This window comes from Strix aluco, chromosome 14 (genome assembly GCF_031877795.1).
Source record: "Strix aluco isolate bStrAlu1 chromosome 14, bStrAlu1.hap1, whole genome shotgun sequence".
NCBI classification, from domain to species: domain Eukaryota; kingdom Metazoa; phylum Chordata; class Aves; order Strigiformes; family Strigidae; genus Strix; species Strix aluco.
The window spans coordinates 16,329,031-16,348,255 of NC_133944.1; the positions used below are offsets into that span (position 1 = coordinate 16,329,031).

Genomic DNA, 19,225 nt, shown 5'->3' on the forward strand with positions numbered 1-19,225 from the left:
GTTGTTGCGGGGGCCGGTCCGGTCGGTGTGTGGGGCGGGCTGGGCGGCGGGCGGCCGGTGGCTGCGGGGTGGCAGGGGGCACGGCTGGCGCTGGCTGCCTCCGCCCGCCCGCCATGAACTCCCTGGACCAGGCTGAGGGTGAGTGCGGCGGCCCGGAGCGAGCCCGGCGCTGCTCCTTCGGCGCGCTGGGAGCTTCCGGCTCCGCGCCTGGGCTGCCCGAGTGCGCTGCCTCGTCCCTCCGGAGCGGGCCCCACAGCGGCGCTACCCTGAGGGGGGCGAAGCGGCCGCAGGAGGCCTCGGCTCCATCTCCACCGCGCTCCTGGGGCCGGCGCTCCTCCTCGGCCCAGACAGGCGAGCTGGGGCGGGGTCTCTCGGGCCACCTCCGCATCCTGAGGCTCGGGGGCGGGCTGCTGTTGCTCTCCGGCCGCCCCGCGGAGGCGGAGAGCGGAGCCCGCAAGGAAGGCCCGTGCTGAGGGGCTCCGTGTGTGGGCCCGCCAGCAGCCTTCTTCCCCCGGGGAGGAGGGAGCTGCCCAGTGGGCTTTCCCTTTCGGAGCCCTTTCTCGACAAGGCTTCTTGACTTTAGCTTACTAAAATCCGCTTGTGCTGCGGTAACTACTTCTCCCCTCACGGGTGTTCACATGAAACGCGTTTCTTACAGCTTTGAGTCCCGTCTAGCACACTATGCCAAGGCTTCTCTTGCATTTGGAACGTGACCTCAGCCCTCTTGTCTGAAAACATTGATCGTTTGGGTTAAAAGTTCTTTGAAGCTACAGTTTACAGGATGTCAAAACCCTGAAAGGAGTTTTTTAGTGTCCAAACAGAAGACTGGTAGAGATTCTTGAAATGCATCAGTGTCTCAGACTTAGCAGGTGTTTTGTATCAGATGCTAGAGATAGGCATGTCAACAAAAAATGACAGTCTGGCATTGTCACGGCTTTGTTGTTATGCCTGTACAAGCTGTAGGGATCTAGTTGTACCTTGGTAGTTCCAGGTGCCAAAGTCATAAACTTGTGATTCTTAGAATGTGGCTATCTAAAAATCAGTTAAAACTTTTAAGTTCCTGTTTTCTGAAGGGGTTTTTTTGCCATTTTTTTATTTTAATGCTGTCTACATTATACGAGTGTTTTCTTGGGAACTTTGTTATCAACAGCTTGATTTTATGCCTACAGGGTGCTATTTCTCAAATAGCAGGTTTTCATGTAATGCCTCATAGTCCCCCTGTCACTTCAGTGACTAGTTGTAGGGGTTTGTGTTAGTCAGGGAGCAGTTAATTAGCTTTAATTGCTGGCAGTGGCTTAGCTTCCCTAGAAGGGAGGTGGAGGACAGACCATAACTACTGGGCCGTTAGTAGTAATTAAGACTAGTTAGCTGTTTTGTGGCTGAAGTCAAGGTGCTGTAATCTTCTCCCCCATAAATTCACCTGCAAACTACTCGGGAGTAAATTTACAATTTGGGAAATAGCATTAATTACTCTCTATCTGCTTTATTATGGTAAATGATTTAGCAATAGTTGCAAGTTGAAGGGAAAAAAAAAATTCGAGAGTGATGCTAACTGAAACACTTTAGCTGCAAGTTAATGCTCATAAATACTTAACTCCAGGTAGAATTCTAGCTTTGACTGAAATGTTGTCAAACACTGACCTTGTTGAACAGAAAGTTAAATCTAACACAGACTTCAGGTGAAACAGTTCCTCGTAGACAGATATTAGGTGGCTGGCTAAGATTTTTTTTTAAAAACAAATTAGGACTATGAACTTGAAATGCTGCTTGGCATTTAGCAGAAATTTCAATGGAAAGACCATGGGAGAATGATGGTAATAAGAAGAAAGATCTGTTTAAAGAAAAAAAAAACTGGGCTAGAGTTTGCGGTGAGTTTTTACATGTGTGTGTATATATATATCATGGTGCTAGAAGTTTGTACAAAACAAAGTCATCAAAGCCATGCTGCTACAAATAATCCCTTGAACAGCTGGCAAATGGCAACTTTTTTTTTTAATTACCATTATATAGATAATAGAACTTAATGGTTTCCTGATGTACTTAATACTCCAAAATGTGATTTTTTTTTTTTTCTTTGTGTAGGGACCATTTAAGCTATTCTAAATCTAACTCTCAGTATTTTTAAAGATGTCTAAAATACTCTGAATTCTCACTGTATCGATTTTCTGTAAGTGGAAGTGTTTCTTGCATTTAGTGTAATTCCATCATTGTACTTTTTAGCTAAAGTTGTGTGAAGCTACTTCAACTGTGCTTTTATTGCATCTAAATGATCATTGCATTGATTTTCTCTGCCTGTTTAAGAAATGGCTATGCACAGAGGAAAAGTGAATTCCTTTTATCTTTTACATTAAAATTTGACTAAATAGATGAAGGTCTAATTCTGCTTGATACACATTCTCCCCAGATCTCAAAGCTTTTGAAAGAAGACTTACTGAATATATTGCATGTTTGCAACCAGCTACAGGACGTTGGAGAAGTAAGTTTGATGTTCCAAGGGATAAATAGGATTCTGTCTTTCAAGCTTTTTAGATTTACTAGTGTGTATCTTTGATTTATGTTTGCCCAAACAAAACTCTGTGCTTAAACTCTCTTTAAAATTTGTGGCATATATTCAAACATTCTTCAACAAGATAATACAAGATACCAAACTAATACTTTAGCCAGAGTTAGAAAAATGAGGCCAAGATTGAATTGGCTTAAGGCTGAATTATTCTGAAAATGGTTGGGACAGTAAGTTGTTTTATTTGTTTCTGTTTTGGTATGGGTTTTTTGTTTTGGTGTTTTTTTTTTTTTTGAAGGCTTAGACTTCGCAGTCACCATAGTTACTTGAACTGAATATGATTGTGTGAGAGTCCCTACAAAATTGAAGGTGGAAAAGTTACAGCAGTGTGGCTTGAGGGCAGAATATGTCCTCATCTCGGTTCTACCAGGAAAGTTTGAAGGAGGGAGGAGGGCAAAAAATACCCCAGATATGCTGCCAACTTGGCGATCAATAGTCCATGGTGGAAACAGACTGCTTTTTTGTTCTAAGATTCTGCCAGAGTTTCTGTACACAAAGAATACAGACGTTTTTTAGAAGATATAAAATAGCATCTTTTCTCCTGAGGACCAAGAGGTTAATTTCAAATGAAGGAAGTGGAGGAATGACTACTTAAAAAGCAAAACCAACAGAAAAACCCACCCCACCCCGAAACACAACCAACTAAACACTACTACACCGAAACCCCTTGTTTCAGAGCAATTGGGAGGCAAGTGGATATTTCTCAGTAGATCCGCACAACTTGTGCGCACCTACTGTAGGAATGCATTTGGCTTCCAGAATTCCTACATCCTGTCAGATATAATTAAAAAAAATGTAGGACTGGAAACTTCTAAGCATATTTAAATGAGATTTGCATAACTAGCATTATGTTCACTAGCTAACTTTTTTCTCCTAACTGCTTGTTTTGATAGTTTTGTAGTTCATGTAAAAGAGGGACTTTTTACTTTAATTATAATGGGGTATTTAACCCAATGTTAACTTTTCTTCCTGTTATCCTGGAAAAAAAGTATTTTATATAGAGAAGCTCTATGGTTTTGATAGATTTTTTTTTTTTTTCCCAACTGTATTTTGGAAACATAACTTCTTAGGGTTACTTTTTTATTTTGTTTTTCATTTTGTAATATCAATAAGGAATATGCAATTCATTAGTAAATTATATCAGTCTTACAAACCTGAAAGTAGTATTTCATGAATATCTGGGTTTTGTTTTCAGGTTCTTTCCTATGATGCTAAAGGCTGGTAACTCTGGGTGGTCTTTTTTTTGTGTTGGTTTTTTTTTTCCCCTTTCCCCCACCAGTAAAAGACTTTATTTTTATCCAGAACTTCAGGCTCCACAGAAAACACTTAGAACTGCCAAATATCCAGTGAAAGCTGCAAGCCTTTATGGGTGTGCAACAGAACATGAGCTTTCTCTATATTTGTTGTTTTCTTTTTCTGCCAACTCCTGTTCCCCAACCCTTTGTAGTCTCTCAAAATCAGTCTAGTGTCTTGTGTTACTCTAATATGTATCTAGCATTATCCATTTACAGTGAATTGATTATTCTTCCTAAACCATTCTGGATGTGTAGAGGTTTTTGCTAATCTTCATGTGCTAAAGCTACCATGCCTTCTGATTCGTTTACATTTTGTGGGTTTTTTCTGTCAGCTTTGCTTGCTTGTAATTGTTGATTGGGATGGGGAGCATAACACAACTTAGTTGTGCTACTGAAACTGCTGGTGCTAATGCCTCAGGCTTTTCTTATTAGAAGAGCTAGCAGGATGGAAGCTTTAGTTCTGTTCTGCAATTTAATGGCACTGCATTTCTGTTGCCTAGACTGCCTAAGCTCAAATAGCATACTGAACACTTGGTACAACTCTTATTCCAGTCTTTCAACTCCTTTGTGCTAGCTGTGTTTTAGAAACTTTCATTTCTTCAAAGCCTCAGGATGTTTTTATTTGACAGAATTTAGATTTTGGTACCTACTTGTCCTGTCCAGAAAACTTCTACAGAATCTTTACAGTTTCACACAATAGAAGTTTCTTTGCCTAATTTCACATCTGCCTTCCAAGTAGAAGCTTTTCCTCCCTCAGAAGTGGGAGAAGAATTAAATGCTTAAGAGCTGCTGCTGAAAAATAAATGCTTTTTAATAGGAGTGAGGTATACTGTTTATGACTCTTGTTCTTCTCTTTATCAGTGATTCTGATAGTGGTATCAGTCTGCACAGCAACCGGTGCTTGGAACTGGTTAATAGACCCGGAGACACAAAAGGTAAAGATCACCCTGATGGGAATGTAGTCTGTTTCATGGCTTGGTGTTGCAGTCGAGTGCTATACTATTGTGAAAACAGAAAGGCTGAAGGTGGTTCTCCCATGAAACCCCGAGATCATTTTTAGTTAAGCTCTCAAGCTGTCTTGAATTGTTGTGGAATGTCTCCTGGGACAGTGCCTGCCAAAATGCTACACCTTGAATGCTTATCTAACGAATTGTTCACAAGTACATAGAAATGGCTAGGAGCAGTATTTCTCTTTAAATTTAAGTGAACTAGACAGCAACTTCATATATGTTTTAGAAAGTATATAGTGGGACTAATCTGCTTTCTTTCCTAGGTGTCATTTTTCACATCACTTTGGAATCACCCATTTTTCACAATTAGCTGTATTACCCTAATAGGCTTGTTCTTTGCTGGAATACATAAAAGAGTGGTGGCACCATCAATGTATCCTTCGATCATGTTTGTCAGCGTTGTAGTTACTGCTGTTACTGAAGCCTATGCTAATACTGCTTTTTCAGTTGTTATTTACTCTGTGTACAAGTGTTAGCTGCATTCCTTGACACGACCCACACAGTATAGCAGCCCGATGTCGAACTGTTTTGGCAGAATATAATATGTCCTGTGATGATGTAAGTGTTAATGGTTCATTGCCTAAACCTTGTTTTTAAAGAAATGCAAATAATTTGAAAAGGCACACAGTTTTTTTTTTTTTTTCTGAACAGCACTTGTATACACCTTAACAAATTCTGTGTGTCTGTAAAACTGGAACGTAGAATACGTCATATTGTTTTGTGTGTTGTTTTAAACTTAGCCTGTAAAATTGAACTTGAAGTGGGATTGTTGGGCTCAACTTTCAGAGTCTAAACTTTTTTTTTCTGTCTTGCAGACTGGAAAATTAATTTTGAAACCTAGGCCTCATGTTCAATAAGGGCTGTCTTCCTTCAGTTTTTTCCACTGCCATGGAAACCAAAAATGACCTTTTTTAAGGTAGTATGACAGCAAAAAACTGAACAGGACTGGTTGTCACTGCCTGGGAGTGAAAGTCTTACACAGTCGACAATGAAAGTGTGCAATATTACTTCCTTGAATATTTATCCAAATTCTTTGTTATCATCTTATCAGTGCTTTTGCTACTTCTGATTACCTCTTTTTCAGTATTAGTGTCACTTTTTTACTTCAGCTAGAACAGAACATACAGGTGAAGTATGTTAATCGGCTATGAAGTTGAACTTGAAAATCAAACCTCATTTGTGTTATGTGTCTGTGTAAGCTATTGTAAATAGCAGATCGATGCCAATGTCCAGGAAAAGAAGTAATATTTGCTGTATGGATTTTTTTTTTTTGTTCTCATGAACAGTATTGAAAGGAACACTTACCATTCCCGTGATGTTTTATTAGCACACTTACTCATTACAGCTGTCCTTGTCTCCTGGTCACTCTTCTGGAACTGGTTCAGAGGCTTGTGGAAAGACTCTGTCTGTGCTGGAGAAAACTGGTGTCTCACCGTTTAAGAACTTTGCAAATACGTCAAGGATCACATTTGTCACATTGTATATATAGTGCACCAGCCACTTTCATTGTGGTCATACGTAGCTCCTTGTTTGATCTGGTTCACAACACTGTTATTTTAAGACTCTAACATTTTAAAAATTGTCTTAGATACGCTTGTATCTTCCTGGTTGTAAGGCTGTACTGTATCTTAAGTCCACATGCCCATTCTGAGTGGATTTTTATGCTGTGATAGTCTGAATATGAAACTAGTATTGCAAATGTATACCTTCAGATTTGGTGAAGAAACTACAGAGAGTGCCACAATAAGATAACATTTGTTATTCAGAGTGTTAAAAACAAGGTGTGGATGTTATATGCATAAAGCATAACTTCTGAATAGCTAAAATTGTAAAGAGTTTTAAGAGTAAGTTGTTCAAGGTGCCTTTTTAATTGTTTCAAACTTTTAATTGACTACAACTGCAAAGCTGTTGCAACTTCAGTAACTTCTACTACAGGGTAGGCTGGCTTTTAAAGGCAGCCTATTGATGTAATGTTGTCAGTTGAGACAGTAAGAATTGTCTCCTGTCATTTTTCCAGTAAGTCTTCTGCCCATCCATTATTTTTAACTGCTGTGTATTTTGTAGGTAAATGTGTATATAATAAATTCTTTGTATAAACAGGTGTTACCTTCTTTTGTACTGTGCAAATGCAGATCTCAGATGAACACAGAAGAACTTCAGAAGTTTATAGCTGGGGTCTGTAACTGTCGCACCGGACCAACATTTCCTGTGTTTGATGTGGTTCTTACGCTCTCAGATACTGACCCCAGGGAGAAAGTCCTTCCGGTTTTCCATCCCACAGGCCCGTCCCGCCCCTGTCAGTGCTGGTGGAGGAAATCGTTTCATTCGCCGTTTCCCTCCTGTGAGTTTTAGACCTGGGAATCATCCCGAGTAGAGGCCGTGTCCTGGAAGAGGCGTGAGGACGCCGTTGGTGCGGGGCTGAGGGGGCCCCTGGCGGTAACGGGGGGAGGCGGGGCCGGGACTGCGCCTGCGCGGGGGCGCACACGTGGGTGCGCCGGCGCCGAGCGGCGCGGCGGCCGCGGAGCCATGGGGAAGAGTCGGGCGCGGCGGTTTCGCAGGGCCCCCTTCTCCCCCGCCGGCCCCGAGCAGCGCCGCGGCGGAGAGGCCGGCCCCGAGGCAGAGCCGGCCGCCGAGCTGCTGGAGAAGGTGCGGGCGGGAAGCGGGGGCGGCCGCCGGCGGGGCGAGGGGGAGGGCGGGCGGGCTCGGCGCGACCCCAGCTCGGGAGCGGGGCAGCCCTGGCCCGGCGGGGCGGCGGCGTGCTGTGCCCGCCGCTGCGGGCGGGCGTGGGGCGACGTCTCGGCCCTCCCCAGCGGTGTCGGGCGCGGGACCGAGCGCGGTGCCCCCCCCCCCCCCCCCCGCGGGCGCGGGAAGGAGCCATGCGGGGCATCCCCCGCCGCCCCATCCCGTCCTTCCTGCCGCCGCGGCGCCTCTCCGGCGTCACGGCTGCGCCCGCGGGCGGCTCGGCGGGGAGGGGCGGCGGCAGGGCGAGGGGTGCGGCACCCCGCCCGGGCTCTCGTTTCACCTTCCTGACCGGTTCGGAGGTGCTGGGGCAGGGCGGGAGGCTGCTCTGTGCCCCTCGTCCCAGGAGAGGCTCTGAAGGCGTTCTGGCAGTGCTTGGGCTCAGTGTCCCCGGCCGGAGAGTTTTCCTACAGGTAGCCAGAGCGGTCAGTCCAAGATCCACACGTAAGAAATAACTGATAGAAAATGCTGAAAAAGACTGGGCTTGGCCACTTGTTGGCCACATTCCTGGGTTTGATTTAGCTATTACAGATGAAAACTAGTTTAAACCTCTTCCTGCCCATGTGACTTTAGAATCAGAAGTAAAAATCTTTTCCTTTAAGTAAGTAAATCCCCTTTGTTCACTGCACTTAACTGAACTCATTGAACAAATGAACACTGCTTGGTTATTCTTCTGGACTAATCTGTTTAGTCTTAAAAAAAAAAAAAGTAAAAGGAAAAAATATAAATGCGCAGGTAAGGATGAACTGAGAGACCTCTACCAGTTTCAGTGAGGCAGGATCTGATGTACCGCTCCCTTCCACTCTGCTCTTCAGCAGATGTTTATCTTTTTTTGTCAATGAACTCCATGACCTTCCAGGATAGGTATTTCTGCTGTTTTATTATTTCTATGGTTTGCAATTCTTACATCTCGCCTAAATCTCTGTTACAGCACAAGTCAGTATTGTCTTGTGTACGTAGAGAATGCTTGCTCATTGTCTTTAAACAGATGTTTTTAGTCTAAAGGCTATCATGTTTTTTCATATTTTTTGATTATTTAGGGTCTTTTTATGGTGGCATATGTTATGTCTGTTATACTTCCTTGATGGTATTTTTACCCACTTTTGCCCATTTTTTTTTTTAAACCATAATCAAAAGTAAGTATGAGGTCTCACTAGTGCCAGCTAGTGACAAATCTGTGTCTGAACTATGGCTCTCTTGTTAAAACACCCAGAATAGTATTTATCTAGTCATATAGTTAACACATGTAACCCAGGCAAAGATTGATAAACTTCCATGGAAGTTAACAGGAGCAGTAAAACAGGAGCTACAGCGCTGGGCCTGCAAATCAAAAAGCAGATCAGTCTTTTCACCCAATAAAAAATTCCAGCTACCTTTTTCCTTGCTCCTAATCTGCCCTGTTTGTGTCTCCCCAGCTACAGCATCCCAGTGCTGAAGTGCGGGAGTATGCCTGTGCCAGTATTTCCAAGCTGTTGCAGCAGAAGCACGTAATTCCGGCCTTTCTGCAGAGAGATGTTGTCCGGTGTTTAGGACCGTTGTTGATGGATCACAGTTTAGCTGTTCGCGAGACAGCTGCAGGTGCTCTCCGGTAAGCAATGGCTAATACTCAGTTAGAATGAGGTACTCCTGGCCTGGTAAAGAGTGGGTTTTTGCTGTTGAAAGCCATGAACTTGAATGCTAGCCTTTCTTCCTTAACTCTGTTTTGAGTAAGTAAGCCTACATCAGTCAAAGTCCCCGAGATAGTGGATTTTCTTTCTCCAGTAGGCTGCCATGAGACTTTAATGCCAGGAGCAGGCTTTAAGTTAGTTACTACCGTTTTGTGTACTTCCAGTGGAATGCGCTGCTTTCCATCCTTATGTTAAGAAGAAAAGATCAACAGTATGTGAAGAAATACAGAGAATTTGAATGCTGTTAGTATGGCGTTATGTCTCTTGATAACATTGTAGAAGCAGTGGGTTGGTTAGAGAATGCACGTAGCTGGCTTTTTGAGAAACTTGTAAATACTGAACAGCATCATTTTGAATTGGTGTTCTGTGGTCAGACCTACAGCTTGCTTTATTTGTACAAAAATGTAATGCTAATACTTGTTGACGTTGATGTTGTATCTTACACTAACACCTGACAGAAGTAATATTTTCGTACAGATAAGCTTTCTAGTTAGACTAGACAAGTAAGTGAAAATATTTTTTTTTCCTAACACCGAAGTTATTCTTTCATGTTAGAAAGGTAGAAGACTGAAGGTACTGATTAGGCAGATAGATTTTAAAACAAAAAGTACCATTACTTTTAGAAAAGAGTACCACATGCATGTGTTTTTGAAACATTCCTGGAAAGTATTGTATCTGATCCAAAGCTTTTTTTTTTCCCCCCCCAGAAATCTGAGTGCTTGTGGAGGATTTGAAGTCTGTGATGACATGGTCACAAAAGACATCATGACACCCCTTGTCGCACTTCTGAAAGAGGTGTGTTTATTTTTATTATGATTTTAAAACTGATCTAGCCATTGAATTATCCAATTTTCAAAAATAGTTCAATTTTTGTAGCTATTGTCAAGATAAGATATTTGAAAGATCTTTTAAAATAATGTTTCAGTAGGTTTAACAGTACAAAAATTATTCCAGAGATTTCAAATGACTTGCTTCTGCCTCCTGACCTGCTAACTTGGATCCGTGGTGAGGTTTGCTGCCTAGGATGATTTTTGCATAAATGGTCAGGAGATTTTGGATCTGGAACAGCAGTCAAGACAAGTCTATTCTATCAGTCAAGTTCCAGATCCGGTATTTACGTTGCAACGTTATACTAGTGAGGTTTTTTTGGTAAACAATTTTGTCTAAATGAAAGCTTGGGTTTACAATTGGGTACTTATTGTTATTGTAGAATAATCTGTACTGAATACCTATTCTTTGTTTGGTCCAGGTGTTGCAGTACAGTTTGGAAATTGCATTGAATTCTGTCACCTGCTGTCTTTGTATGAGCAGCCTTGAGCAATGCCATCATTTTCTGTATGTTTCTTCCCCATTTTAAAATATAGGTAATATAGCATTATTGTAAAGCGCAGCAAGATATTAGCTGAATTAATCTTTGTGATTAGAAAGAGCTGTTGAAAATTGCATATAGACTGTTAGCAAGAAACAGCATTTCAGGTTCTAACATTGCTAAGTATTTCTTTGCAAAACGAAATGCTTCTGAACACTATTGAATGCAAAGCAAGTACTGTGAGAGTCTCTACAAGAGGAGAAAAAATTATCAATTATTCAATTCCATTGTGGCCCAGTTTTCATAGAGAATAGGAAACTAGTCAGGTTTTCTGGTAATAAACACTTCGTGAGAGATCTCTCTATTCACTCTGCTGCCAGTGTTTTAAGTTTTTGCTTTTTTTCTTGGCTTGTTTGTTTCCCAACCCCGGTTCTCCTGTTTGGTTGTAGTGTAGCACTGGACTAGATGCTAACCAGCTCTCTCCAAGGAAATGCAGAGAGATGAACAAAAATTATATTGAAGACATAGCCAATGAGGCTATTAATTTGCTATGGAATGTATGGTAAGTGCTGTGTAAACACTGGCCTTCTAGAAGAGCTAAATTAAATTGTTCTTGAAAAAGAGCATGGTAATTGAGGCAGAAATGACTGTCCTTGCATGGGAAGATATATTCAGTTGCTGATTCTGATTTCTGATTGTGTTGCTCCTACGTGTGCCTTGCTTAATGAATGGCAAGCTCTCATCTGATCTGAAGTACCAGTTTGTCTTCTACCATAAATTACTTTTGTAAGTGAAGGATTCTAAAAGTGCACTGAGCTGGTCATTAGTTTTAGGAGAGTGATGACATTTTTTTTTTCCTATTGGTTGTTCATCCTAAGTTCTGATACTGTTTTCTGAACATGTTCTGTCACAGGCTGCTGTACAGTTTGGGTTGTGGGGTCTTGCATGCAGTTCCTGTAGCTCGCTATCATGATACGGGAGATGGAGAAAATTAAATTCTATCAGTGGACTCCAGTGCTCTGGGAATATGAGGAGTTTTTGTACTACTTCCTAGCTCTGCAGGTCATCCCAAAAGTTAATATTAAATGTTTGGACAAACTATCCCTTAGTGACTGAGGCACTGATACAAATCTACTTAATTATGTGAGAATGTGAATTGTTCAATTAGTAGTGTACATTGGAAACACCGGGTGAAGGGAGAGAAACAGCAACACTATTAATACAGAAAAGGCTATAAACATCGAAGTGATGCAAACCTGTTCTGAAAGTTCTCCTTGAATTTTCTGTTGTTTCTCTCTGTTTCGTAACAGCTCCACGTCATTATAGACTTTGGTCCATACAGAATTTTGGTTTGTTCTGTACAGTATTTCACTGGAGCTGCCTCTATGTCTGTCTGTCTGGTATGGCTGCTTGCTTCAGGCCTTATTTGTAAATTTTTTACACAGAGTTCTTACACGGAATACATGACCCTTTGTAACGGACTCAACAATGTATTATGTTCGGTTTTTTTTATTGCTTTTGTAGACGTAAGTTCTTCGGAGCAGGAACTATAATCATTAAGTGTTCTCTAAATCAATTCTGTATTTTGAACTTTGTGACAATGAGTGTGAACTACTGACTTTGTTGCTAAGTTTGGTACTGATAAAATTGGGGCTGGCATTGATAATATTTTCAAAAGTAAATTTTTGAAGACCATTGTAGCTAGTTAGGTCCCATGCTTTTTTAGTTTGAATTTGTCTTATATCAGTATATTAGTTTAAAAATGGGAATAGCTGTGAAAACTTGAAGAAACACAAATCCCACTGTTAAATAATTAAAGTAAATGTCACATTTAGCATTGATTTAGCATGCATTTCTCAATGCATGTAATTTTCTGGAGTAAGCGAATAATGATGTGCGAGGCAACAGCCTGCTCTGTTGTCAGTGGGTTTGTGGATGAAGTCTTCCATGGCTGCAGAAAGCTCTGGGCTGGCTTGTAGCCTGCAGCTATAACCTTTCACGCTCTGGCTGGCTCTGTCCACATGGCACTGTACTTAGGTTCCCAAATAAACTCCTGAATACTGTGTGTGAGGGAGCAGCTGGCAGAAGGCAGCTTTCATCAAAGGTGTCCAGGGTATTGCAGGTTCTTTTTCTCCATTATATGGAGTTGATCATAACCTTGATAACGAGGGGTAGCTCTTTGACTAATGTGTAATTCTTAGGTAGGTTTTTAAAATGTGAGTAATAGTGACTACATGTTACTTAAACTGTTATAGTAATTTTATCCTGGGAGAAGTGTTTTATTAATCTTTCTTACACATTAGTGAATGCAACAACACTGCAGTATCCATATTCAATAAAGAAGGATGTCTGGAGGCTGTGTTACATTACATGAAGAAATTTTCCACAAATGTGGATCTGGCTATTTCAGTAGGTAAGTGGTAAAAAATGAAGATAAGGATTTAAAGATACTTTTTTTTCTTTACTATATGAATGTAACACTGATGTCACATCCATTGGATAATGCACCTGCCTTAGCATTACTTAAACTTTACAATGAATAAAAGGCTTTGAATTCCCTTCTGAACAGCATGTCATTCAGAAGTTGCCATCTGTTGTGCTTGTTTTCAGTCCAAAGGAGAGTGGCTTATTGGTGGTGACATGGGAAGAAAAATTTTGTGGAAAGAGACCTCTAGATGGAGGCTGTGTTTTTTCATTTTCTGGTTTAGGTAATGAAGGGTTTAATTTGTAGTGCAAAGGACATAGTCCATTTGAAACAAACCCAAACAACTCCTATCACTTTCAACATGGTTTTATTAGTAGTATTGTTGTTATAGTCTTATAATGGTCTTACAACTGTATGTGCGTGCAACATTTTTTGGTGTTGTCTCTAGACAGTATACAATGGAGAAATTTAATTTTGAGTAGCTGAAATTATTACAGCTAGTCCCCTGTCTGATGTGGTACTGTCCTCACCTGTTTTATGTACAGGTTTGCCATAGAATGTCTTTTAATCTGAAACACAGCTTGTGAAGGACAGTGTCATGCCATTACAACATGATGCTGCATGAAATGTTTTTCCCTGTGTCTGCGTTTCCTTACTCCAGCTGTCAGGAAGGTAATGCTTTCTCATTAGGAGAGTGAAAGCTACTATTGGGTCTGTTAATTATCTTTGTTGTCGTTGTTGTTTGCTGCAGCAAACTGCTTGCAGGCAGTGACGGAAGATAATCCAGATCTTCTTTCTTCATTTAATGCTTCTGCACAACAAGTGTTGGAAACCGTGATGTTGTGTCCAGAGAGCACAATGAAGCACATCCTTCTGAGAACACTGATAGCAGGTACGATGCTCAAGGATGTTGTGATGCAGAGCATGGCAGGTAAAGGAGGGTGGGAAGGACAGAAGGCTTAGTCTTCTCTGCTATAGTCTGGACATCTGATTGTTAAAGCCTGTATAGATCATTCATGAGGATATTTCTGCCTTTTGGGATTGTGTTTTCGAGTGACCAGATATTTGCAACTAGTTATAAAATCGTCTTAAATGCTTGATTCTGAATTCAGTACCTGCTCAGTGTGATAACCTATTTTAACTGTTCATTTGGTTTTCAACAGTGAAATGAGTCAAATAAAAGTAGTACAGGAGTCATTTTGATCTTAACAGGCATAGATTTTTACCTCAGGTTCTGTACCTTGCATTCTTCTTTCTACCTCAGATGCTCAACCATGGTGATTTTTGATACTGGAGAGTAATAAATTAATTTTGAGAATCCTTAGAAAATGGTTATCTCATGTGGATTTTTTTATCGCAGGTAAAAAGTTGTCACCAAGGTGGCTCCACATAAATGTTCTGTGTATATTTACATGCTGAGATTTGAGCTTAAGATGTGGGTGTAACATAGTTACTACAGATGAGTATATAGCATGCTAAACAGAAAAAAATACAAGTCTGTAGAGAAAAGACTTGAACATTCATACTGAAATATAAGCACTGGGTATTTTAAATAGTGGAGACTGTGTCCTTACAAAATAATTGGCTGTTACAGAACTGGGACTTGAGTATTTTAATAATTTTTATATTTCAACTATCTCTTGTTTAGGCACTATTTGGAATATCAAGGATACCATTCCACCAGGCAGCCTGGGAGGCATGGTTAATGCAATCCTGAAGATTTTTTCAGAATCATTAGCAATAGATGCTGGCGAAACAATTATTCATATGAATGAAGCTGAAAAAAACAGGTTAAAACTTGCTGCGGAGACAGACACAGAAGAAAACATGAGTGATGTTATAGACAACTGCATTTTGAGTGAAGATGATAACATGGAAGAAATACCAAAAGGAAAAGTCAGGAGAGAAAATGACATTTCAGATCTACTTCCAGTAAGTGTGGCTGGGTGGCTCTTGGGCAGCTTAGTGTGTTTGGCTGAGCATCTCACTGCTCTTGACTCAGCATTAGCCAGAGCAAACTACCTATGAGTGTTACTAATCCTAACTCCCAAACAGCTTGACTATTGTAGTCAACTTCAAAGATGAGCATGGAGAATTTCAGCACAACTTGTTCCAATGTGGCAAAGTTGCACAGCACATCAGGAAAGCACGTTTTCAGTTTTTTCCTCTAGTGGAAGGTAAGGGCTTATCTGATGCTTCCGCTTGTAGCTACTGCAGGAAGTTTTGATTTCTGCATAAGGCGAGTGAGATTTTTAATGGTTGCCACCAGTCAGTCATGAGTGGAGATAGCTCAGAGGTTAAATGCATTCACTATTGAGTACATGAAAAGAATAACAGAAATACATGTTTCTGTTAGGGTTTTAGCTAACATTAGGTAATATTATCTGTTACAACTTTACTGCAGGTGGTGTTTCTCGAAGGTAAAATCTGTTATGAAACATCCAACAGAAAGATGATAGATAATCCCTCTTGTTTTTGTGGGTTTTTTTAAAGTTTTGGTGTAGAATGAGAAGAGGAAATGGCTGGTTTATATTTTTAACTGACAGCTTGGGTACTTCAAATTGCACTGGAACGTTGTTTTACAAAATTAAATTTGGTTCATGTTTTTATTTTTTAGTCTGATAAGTGGGAACTGAAAGAAGTGACAGCTTTACTGATGGCTCAGCAGACTGCTCTGGAAATCATTGTTAATATGTGCTGCAGTGAAGGTTTGTAGGAATCTCTTTCATTGCAAGTGTTGCGGTGCATTTTGTTTCTAGAATAGGTCATGTTTAGTTTGCTGTTTGGTGATCTTGGCTTTTAAGGGTGAATGCACACAGACTTACTGTCCCTGGTACCCTCATCTGGGGTGCAGATTGGATTGTCATTTCTATTACTAATTTAAGTGTGTTTTTTCTCATTTAGGTAATTTCTGTTGCTTACATATTTTTTTGCATGATACTACATGTGCCAACATTTAAGAACAAACGAAAAAGCACTTGTGCCAAAGAGGTATTTCGTAAAAAGTATTAGAACAAAATCTTTGTTCAGTTAGAGAGCCATCTGAGTGTTCATCTGATACAATATGGGTGTGAATCTTATTGCAGGACAGGGGCGTGAATTTTTTTTTCAAGCAGATAAATCTTGTAGTTTTGATTTAGTTTTGATATTATAAGTGTTGTAAAAGAATGAGGAGAGACAACTTCTGCATGCAACTCTGGCAACAATGCAGATTTCGTCTGGTCAGAGTTCCACCTTTATGAGCTTTTTTGGAGGGAAAAGAAATACTGTTATTCTGGGGAGAGTAGGAAATAGATACTCTGTATCTTCTGTGAACTCTGATACTCGGTTTTGATAGCTTTTCTCCTAATATTTGGGAAAACAAATAAGCAGTTCTCAAATTCTGTTTAAAAAAACCACAAAGAACAACCAAACAAAACTAACCCCCCCCAAAAACCCTCCAAAACATGAAAACTTTAATTGCTCCTACAGTTTGTAAGCCTGATGCAAAAGTAATTGTGTCGGAGATAACTTTCTGAGTAAATCTTCCAGATTCTAATAAAATCCACAGTAATACTCAGATATTCCCAGTGGTGATTTTTTTTTCTCTTGCAACGCAAGGAAATTCTGCACCTAGTATATGAGGTTCCTTTCATAACTGCATTTCTCATCTAATGAGCTGTAATTCATAAGCTCTCCCCTTTAATTGGAAACTCTGTTGTGGATAAGCTGCATATTCTGCCATTCACTCAGTGTAATGTAAGGTTGATTGTGTTGTGTTTCAGCACAGTACTTTACCCATTCATGGGCAGAGAGAAACGTAGTCTGTAGAAATTAAGAGGAATCCAGAGGCAGCTTTTCATTTAATTTTCGTTATTTGAGGACTAAAATAGCTTTAGCCATTATGCTGAGTTCATAGAAACACTAATCTGGCCACAGAACTGGGGGAAATAACCAGGCTGGCAAGAGATGTGTTTTATTGAACGCTGGCTGGTGTTTGGAAGAAGCAGAGTGCTCTCCCCTTAACGGGGGCATGGGAAGGAGGCCAGGAGACTCCAGCATTGCTGTCTGGTCTGTAGTTCGTAGGTTACCAATGCTAGTTAAGATGGGGTTGCCATTGGAAATGCTTCTGTATTTCCAGGAACGTTACAAGAAACCTGATCTTAGTCATGGGATGATGTTCTAGAGCCCAGTTCCTGCTCTGCCCTGGTCACTCACTGTGAACACAGGATGACTGTTGTCTTTGTTGTTGCTGAATTGCATGGTCAGCTCATATACTTATCATTTAGTTTTCAAAGGAGATTTATGTTTTCTTTGCTTTGTAAAAATGCAGATGGAATTTTTTTGGAAGAGGCAAAAGACTGACTGAAGGGTGATGTCTGCTTTGTTTTCATGCTTGTTGCTACTGTGGGTTGGTAAAGCGTAAAAGATAACCTTTCCTCATGCAAAGGCTATTAACAACAGCATATTATGGCTGTAGGATTACTTGGATATTACTATAAGCAAAAGAAGGTGCCCATGTGTTCAAGTTGCCACAGCCTGATGAGTTAGTTTGCATTGGATAAACAGTAGTCATCACCTTCAAATAAATTCTTCAGCTGCTGCACAGTGCAGGTGAAATGGGTTCACGTAAACCTTTCTTGCTGTATTTTAAGTGAATTAATTTACCTTTTGCTGCAGAAAAAGTGCATGGCTGTTACTGTAGTTACTACAGTACCTAGATCTCACGTGAATCTGTTGTCAGACAAAATTACTTGGGGGCGAATATGATATTTTTTTATCACAGTAGTTAAATATCCTCACCTATGTACGCAGGCAGAGTGTTCACCTGTCAGTGAGGCGGATCAGTCCAACCTGTAGACTTAGGACTTGCATAAACACCAGTGTCACACCAGTTAAAATGTAACCAGGTTTAAAACAACTTTAGATAAATCAGTGTAAACGCTGTGGATGCAGATATATCAGTTTAAATATAAATGATGGACTTAGCCTGTTCTTGTCAGGTCAAGTCCGCCTTTAGCCATGGACAGATTATTCACTTTACAGTAGCTATGCCTGTTAGTAATACCACCTCAAGCCCTCTCACCATGTCTGCCCTTACAGATCATGTAAGTATAAACCTAGTTCAGATCTATAACTATAATCCTGGTTTGATTTACTTAAAAGATGTGGCTTGGAATGGCGAACAGAGATGATCTAGCTTGCTTTGGCTTGTTTTGCTGTCATCATTTCCTTTCAACTAGCCTTGCTGTGGAGACAGTAACATCTTCATCCAGCCCAGTTACTGCCCAGTCAGAGAACATCTGTCTGTGGCTTCGGGATTGCCAGAGAGAACAGTTGCCTTAAACTGATCGCAGTTAGTAAACAAGTTAAGTTAAACTGGTGTATTTGCATGCTTGAATCTACCTCAAAAAGTAAAATGGTACAATCCAAGTTAAAATCTTAGTAAATGCTTTATGAAATGTTTCTTCTATACCTTTTCTGGTATCTTTAAGTGAAGCATAGCTAGTATCAGAGAATGAAGTATCTGTGTATGAGGAACCTCTCTAACAAGAATACTTGTTGCCTGAATGAATATAAAATAAATATTTTTTAAAAAAATAAAACCATTTAAACAAAAGTAGTATAATATTTAGAACTGTGGCTTATTGGCACTTGGTTTGTGTGGACTTCCTTAGAGGCCCAGAGTTTAAAGACTCCTAAACCAAGAGGTGAAGCCAAGTATAATTGAGAAGTAGGATACCTACTGCATGAGTGCTGTTACATTTACAAGTCTATCTTCTGTTCTCAGATCCTTCTGATGACGAATGGGAAGAACTCTCCAGCAGTGATGAAAGCGACTTGTTTATGGAGAACTCATACAATGAGGGGAGCGGGCTGCTAATGTCACCCCTGTGCCTCTCTGATGAGGTTAACTCAGCATTTCTGAACAACCTCATTCCAAAGAAGGTATTGTCTTTTATTTTATTTCCAACACGTGGTACAGTCTTGCCCTTGTGCCTGATTTGTGTCCCAGGTTAGGCAAACAAATTATCCCAATCCATCTAGAGAAAAGGAATATTTTTAAAAATCAGTTTAGCTTCACTTTTATTGGCCTAGAGGTAGAGCATCTTCACATGAGCTGTCTTGACCTAAATAATTTCTTCATGTAAGTGGGAATAGAAGGTTCACGTGTTTCAGAAATCTGTTGTTTTTTGGGTTTTGTTTTTTTAATTTGGCTTTCCAAAATACAAAGGTGGTT

General features: G+C 40.5%; 2 protein-coding genes across 14 annotated transcripts in view; both read left to right on the forward strand.

Annotated features, from left to right (window-relative positions):
- On the forward strand, positions 1-6,962 carry CNEP1R1 (CTD nuclear envelope phosphatase 1 regulatory subunit 1). 5 transcript variants are annotated; one of them, XR_012625108.1, is made up of 7 exons: positions 1-351; positions 2,405-2,476; positions 4,717-4,790; positions 5,129-5,238; positions 5,369-5,423; positions 5,681-5,781; positions 6,211-6,962. XR_012625108.1 is itself a non-coding variant. In XM_074839789.1 (7 exons), the coding sequence occupies exons 1-7, from the start codon at positions 114-116 to the stop codon at positions 5,720-5,722; spliced, it is 468 nt and encodes a 155-aa protein (XP_074695890.1). In that variant the 5' UTR covers positions 1-113; the 3' UTR covers positions 5,723-6,962. The 5 variants fall into 5 exon arrangements, 4 of the variants coding, with proteins under 4 accessions (XP_074695890.1, XP_074695891.1, XP_074695889.1 ...); XM_074839789.1 differs by adding an exon at positions 1,779-1,868 and having other exon boundaries at positions 1-138; positions 5,681-6,962; XM_074839790.1 differs by adding an exon at positions 1,782-1,868 and having other exon boundaries at positions 1-138; positions 5,681-6,962.
- Positions 5,712-19,225, forward strand: part of HEATR3 (HEAT repeat containing 3) — a 26,224-nt gene continuing 12,710 nt past the window's right edge. Inside the window, exons 1-11 of one of the 9 annotated variants that reach the window (XM_074839780.1) lie at positions 5,712-5,781; positions 7,147-7,275; positions 9,020-9,192; positions 9,979-10,066; positions 10,521-10,606; positions 11,035-11,142; positions 12,884-12,993; positions 13,757-13,897; positions 14,654-14,937; positions 15,623-15,713; positions 18,776-18,933. In XM_074839780.1, the coding sequence (XP_074695881.1) occupies positions 9,146-9,192; positions 9,979-10,066; positions 10,521-10,606; positions 11,035-11,142; positions 12,884-12,993; positions 13,757-13,897; positions 14,654-14,937; positions 15,623-15,713; positions 18,776-18,933 (1,113 nt within the window). In that variant the 5' untranslated portion in view covers positions 5,712-5,781; positions 7,147-7,275; positions 9,020-9,145. Of the gene's footprint in view, positions 5,782-7,146; positions 7,276-7,328; positions 7,512-9,019; positions 9,193-9,978; positions 10,067-10,520; positions 10,636-11,029; positions 11,143-12,883; positions 12,994-13,554; positions 13,678-13,756; positions 13,898-14,653; positions 14,938-15,622; positions 15,714-18,775; positions 18,934-19,225 lie in introns of those variants that run through there. The other 8 variants (XM_074839778.1, XM_074839779.1, XM_074839785.1 and 5 more) reach the window with 8 other exon arrangements.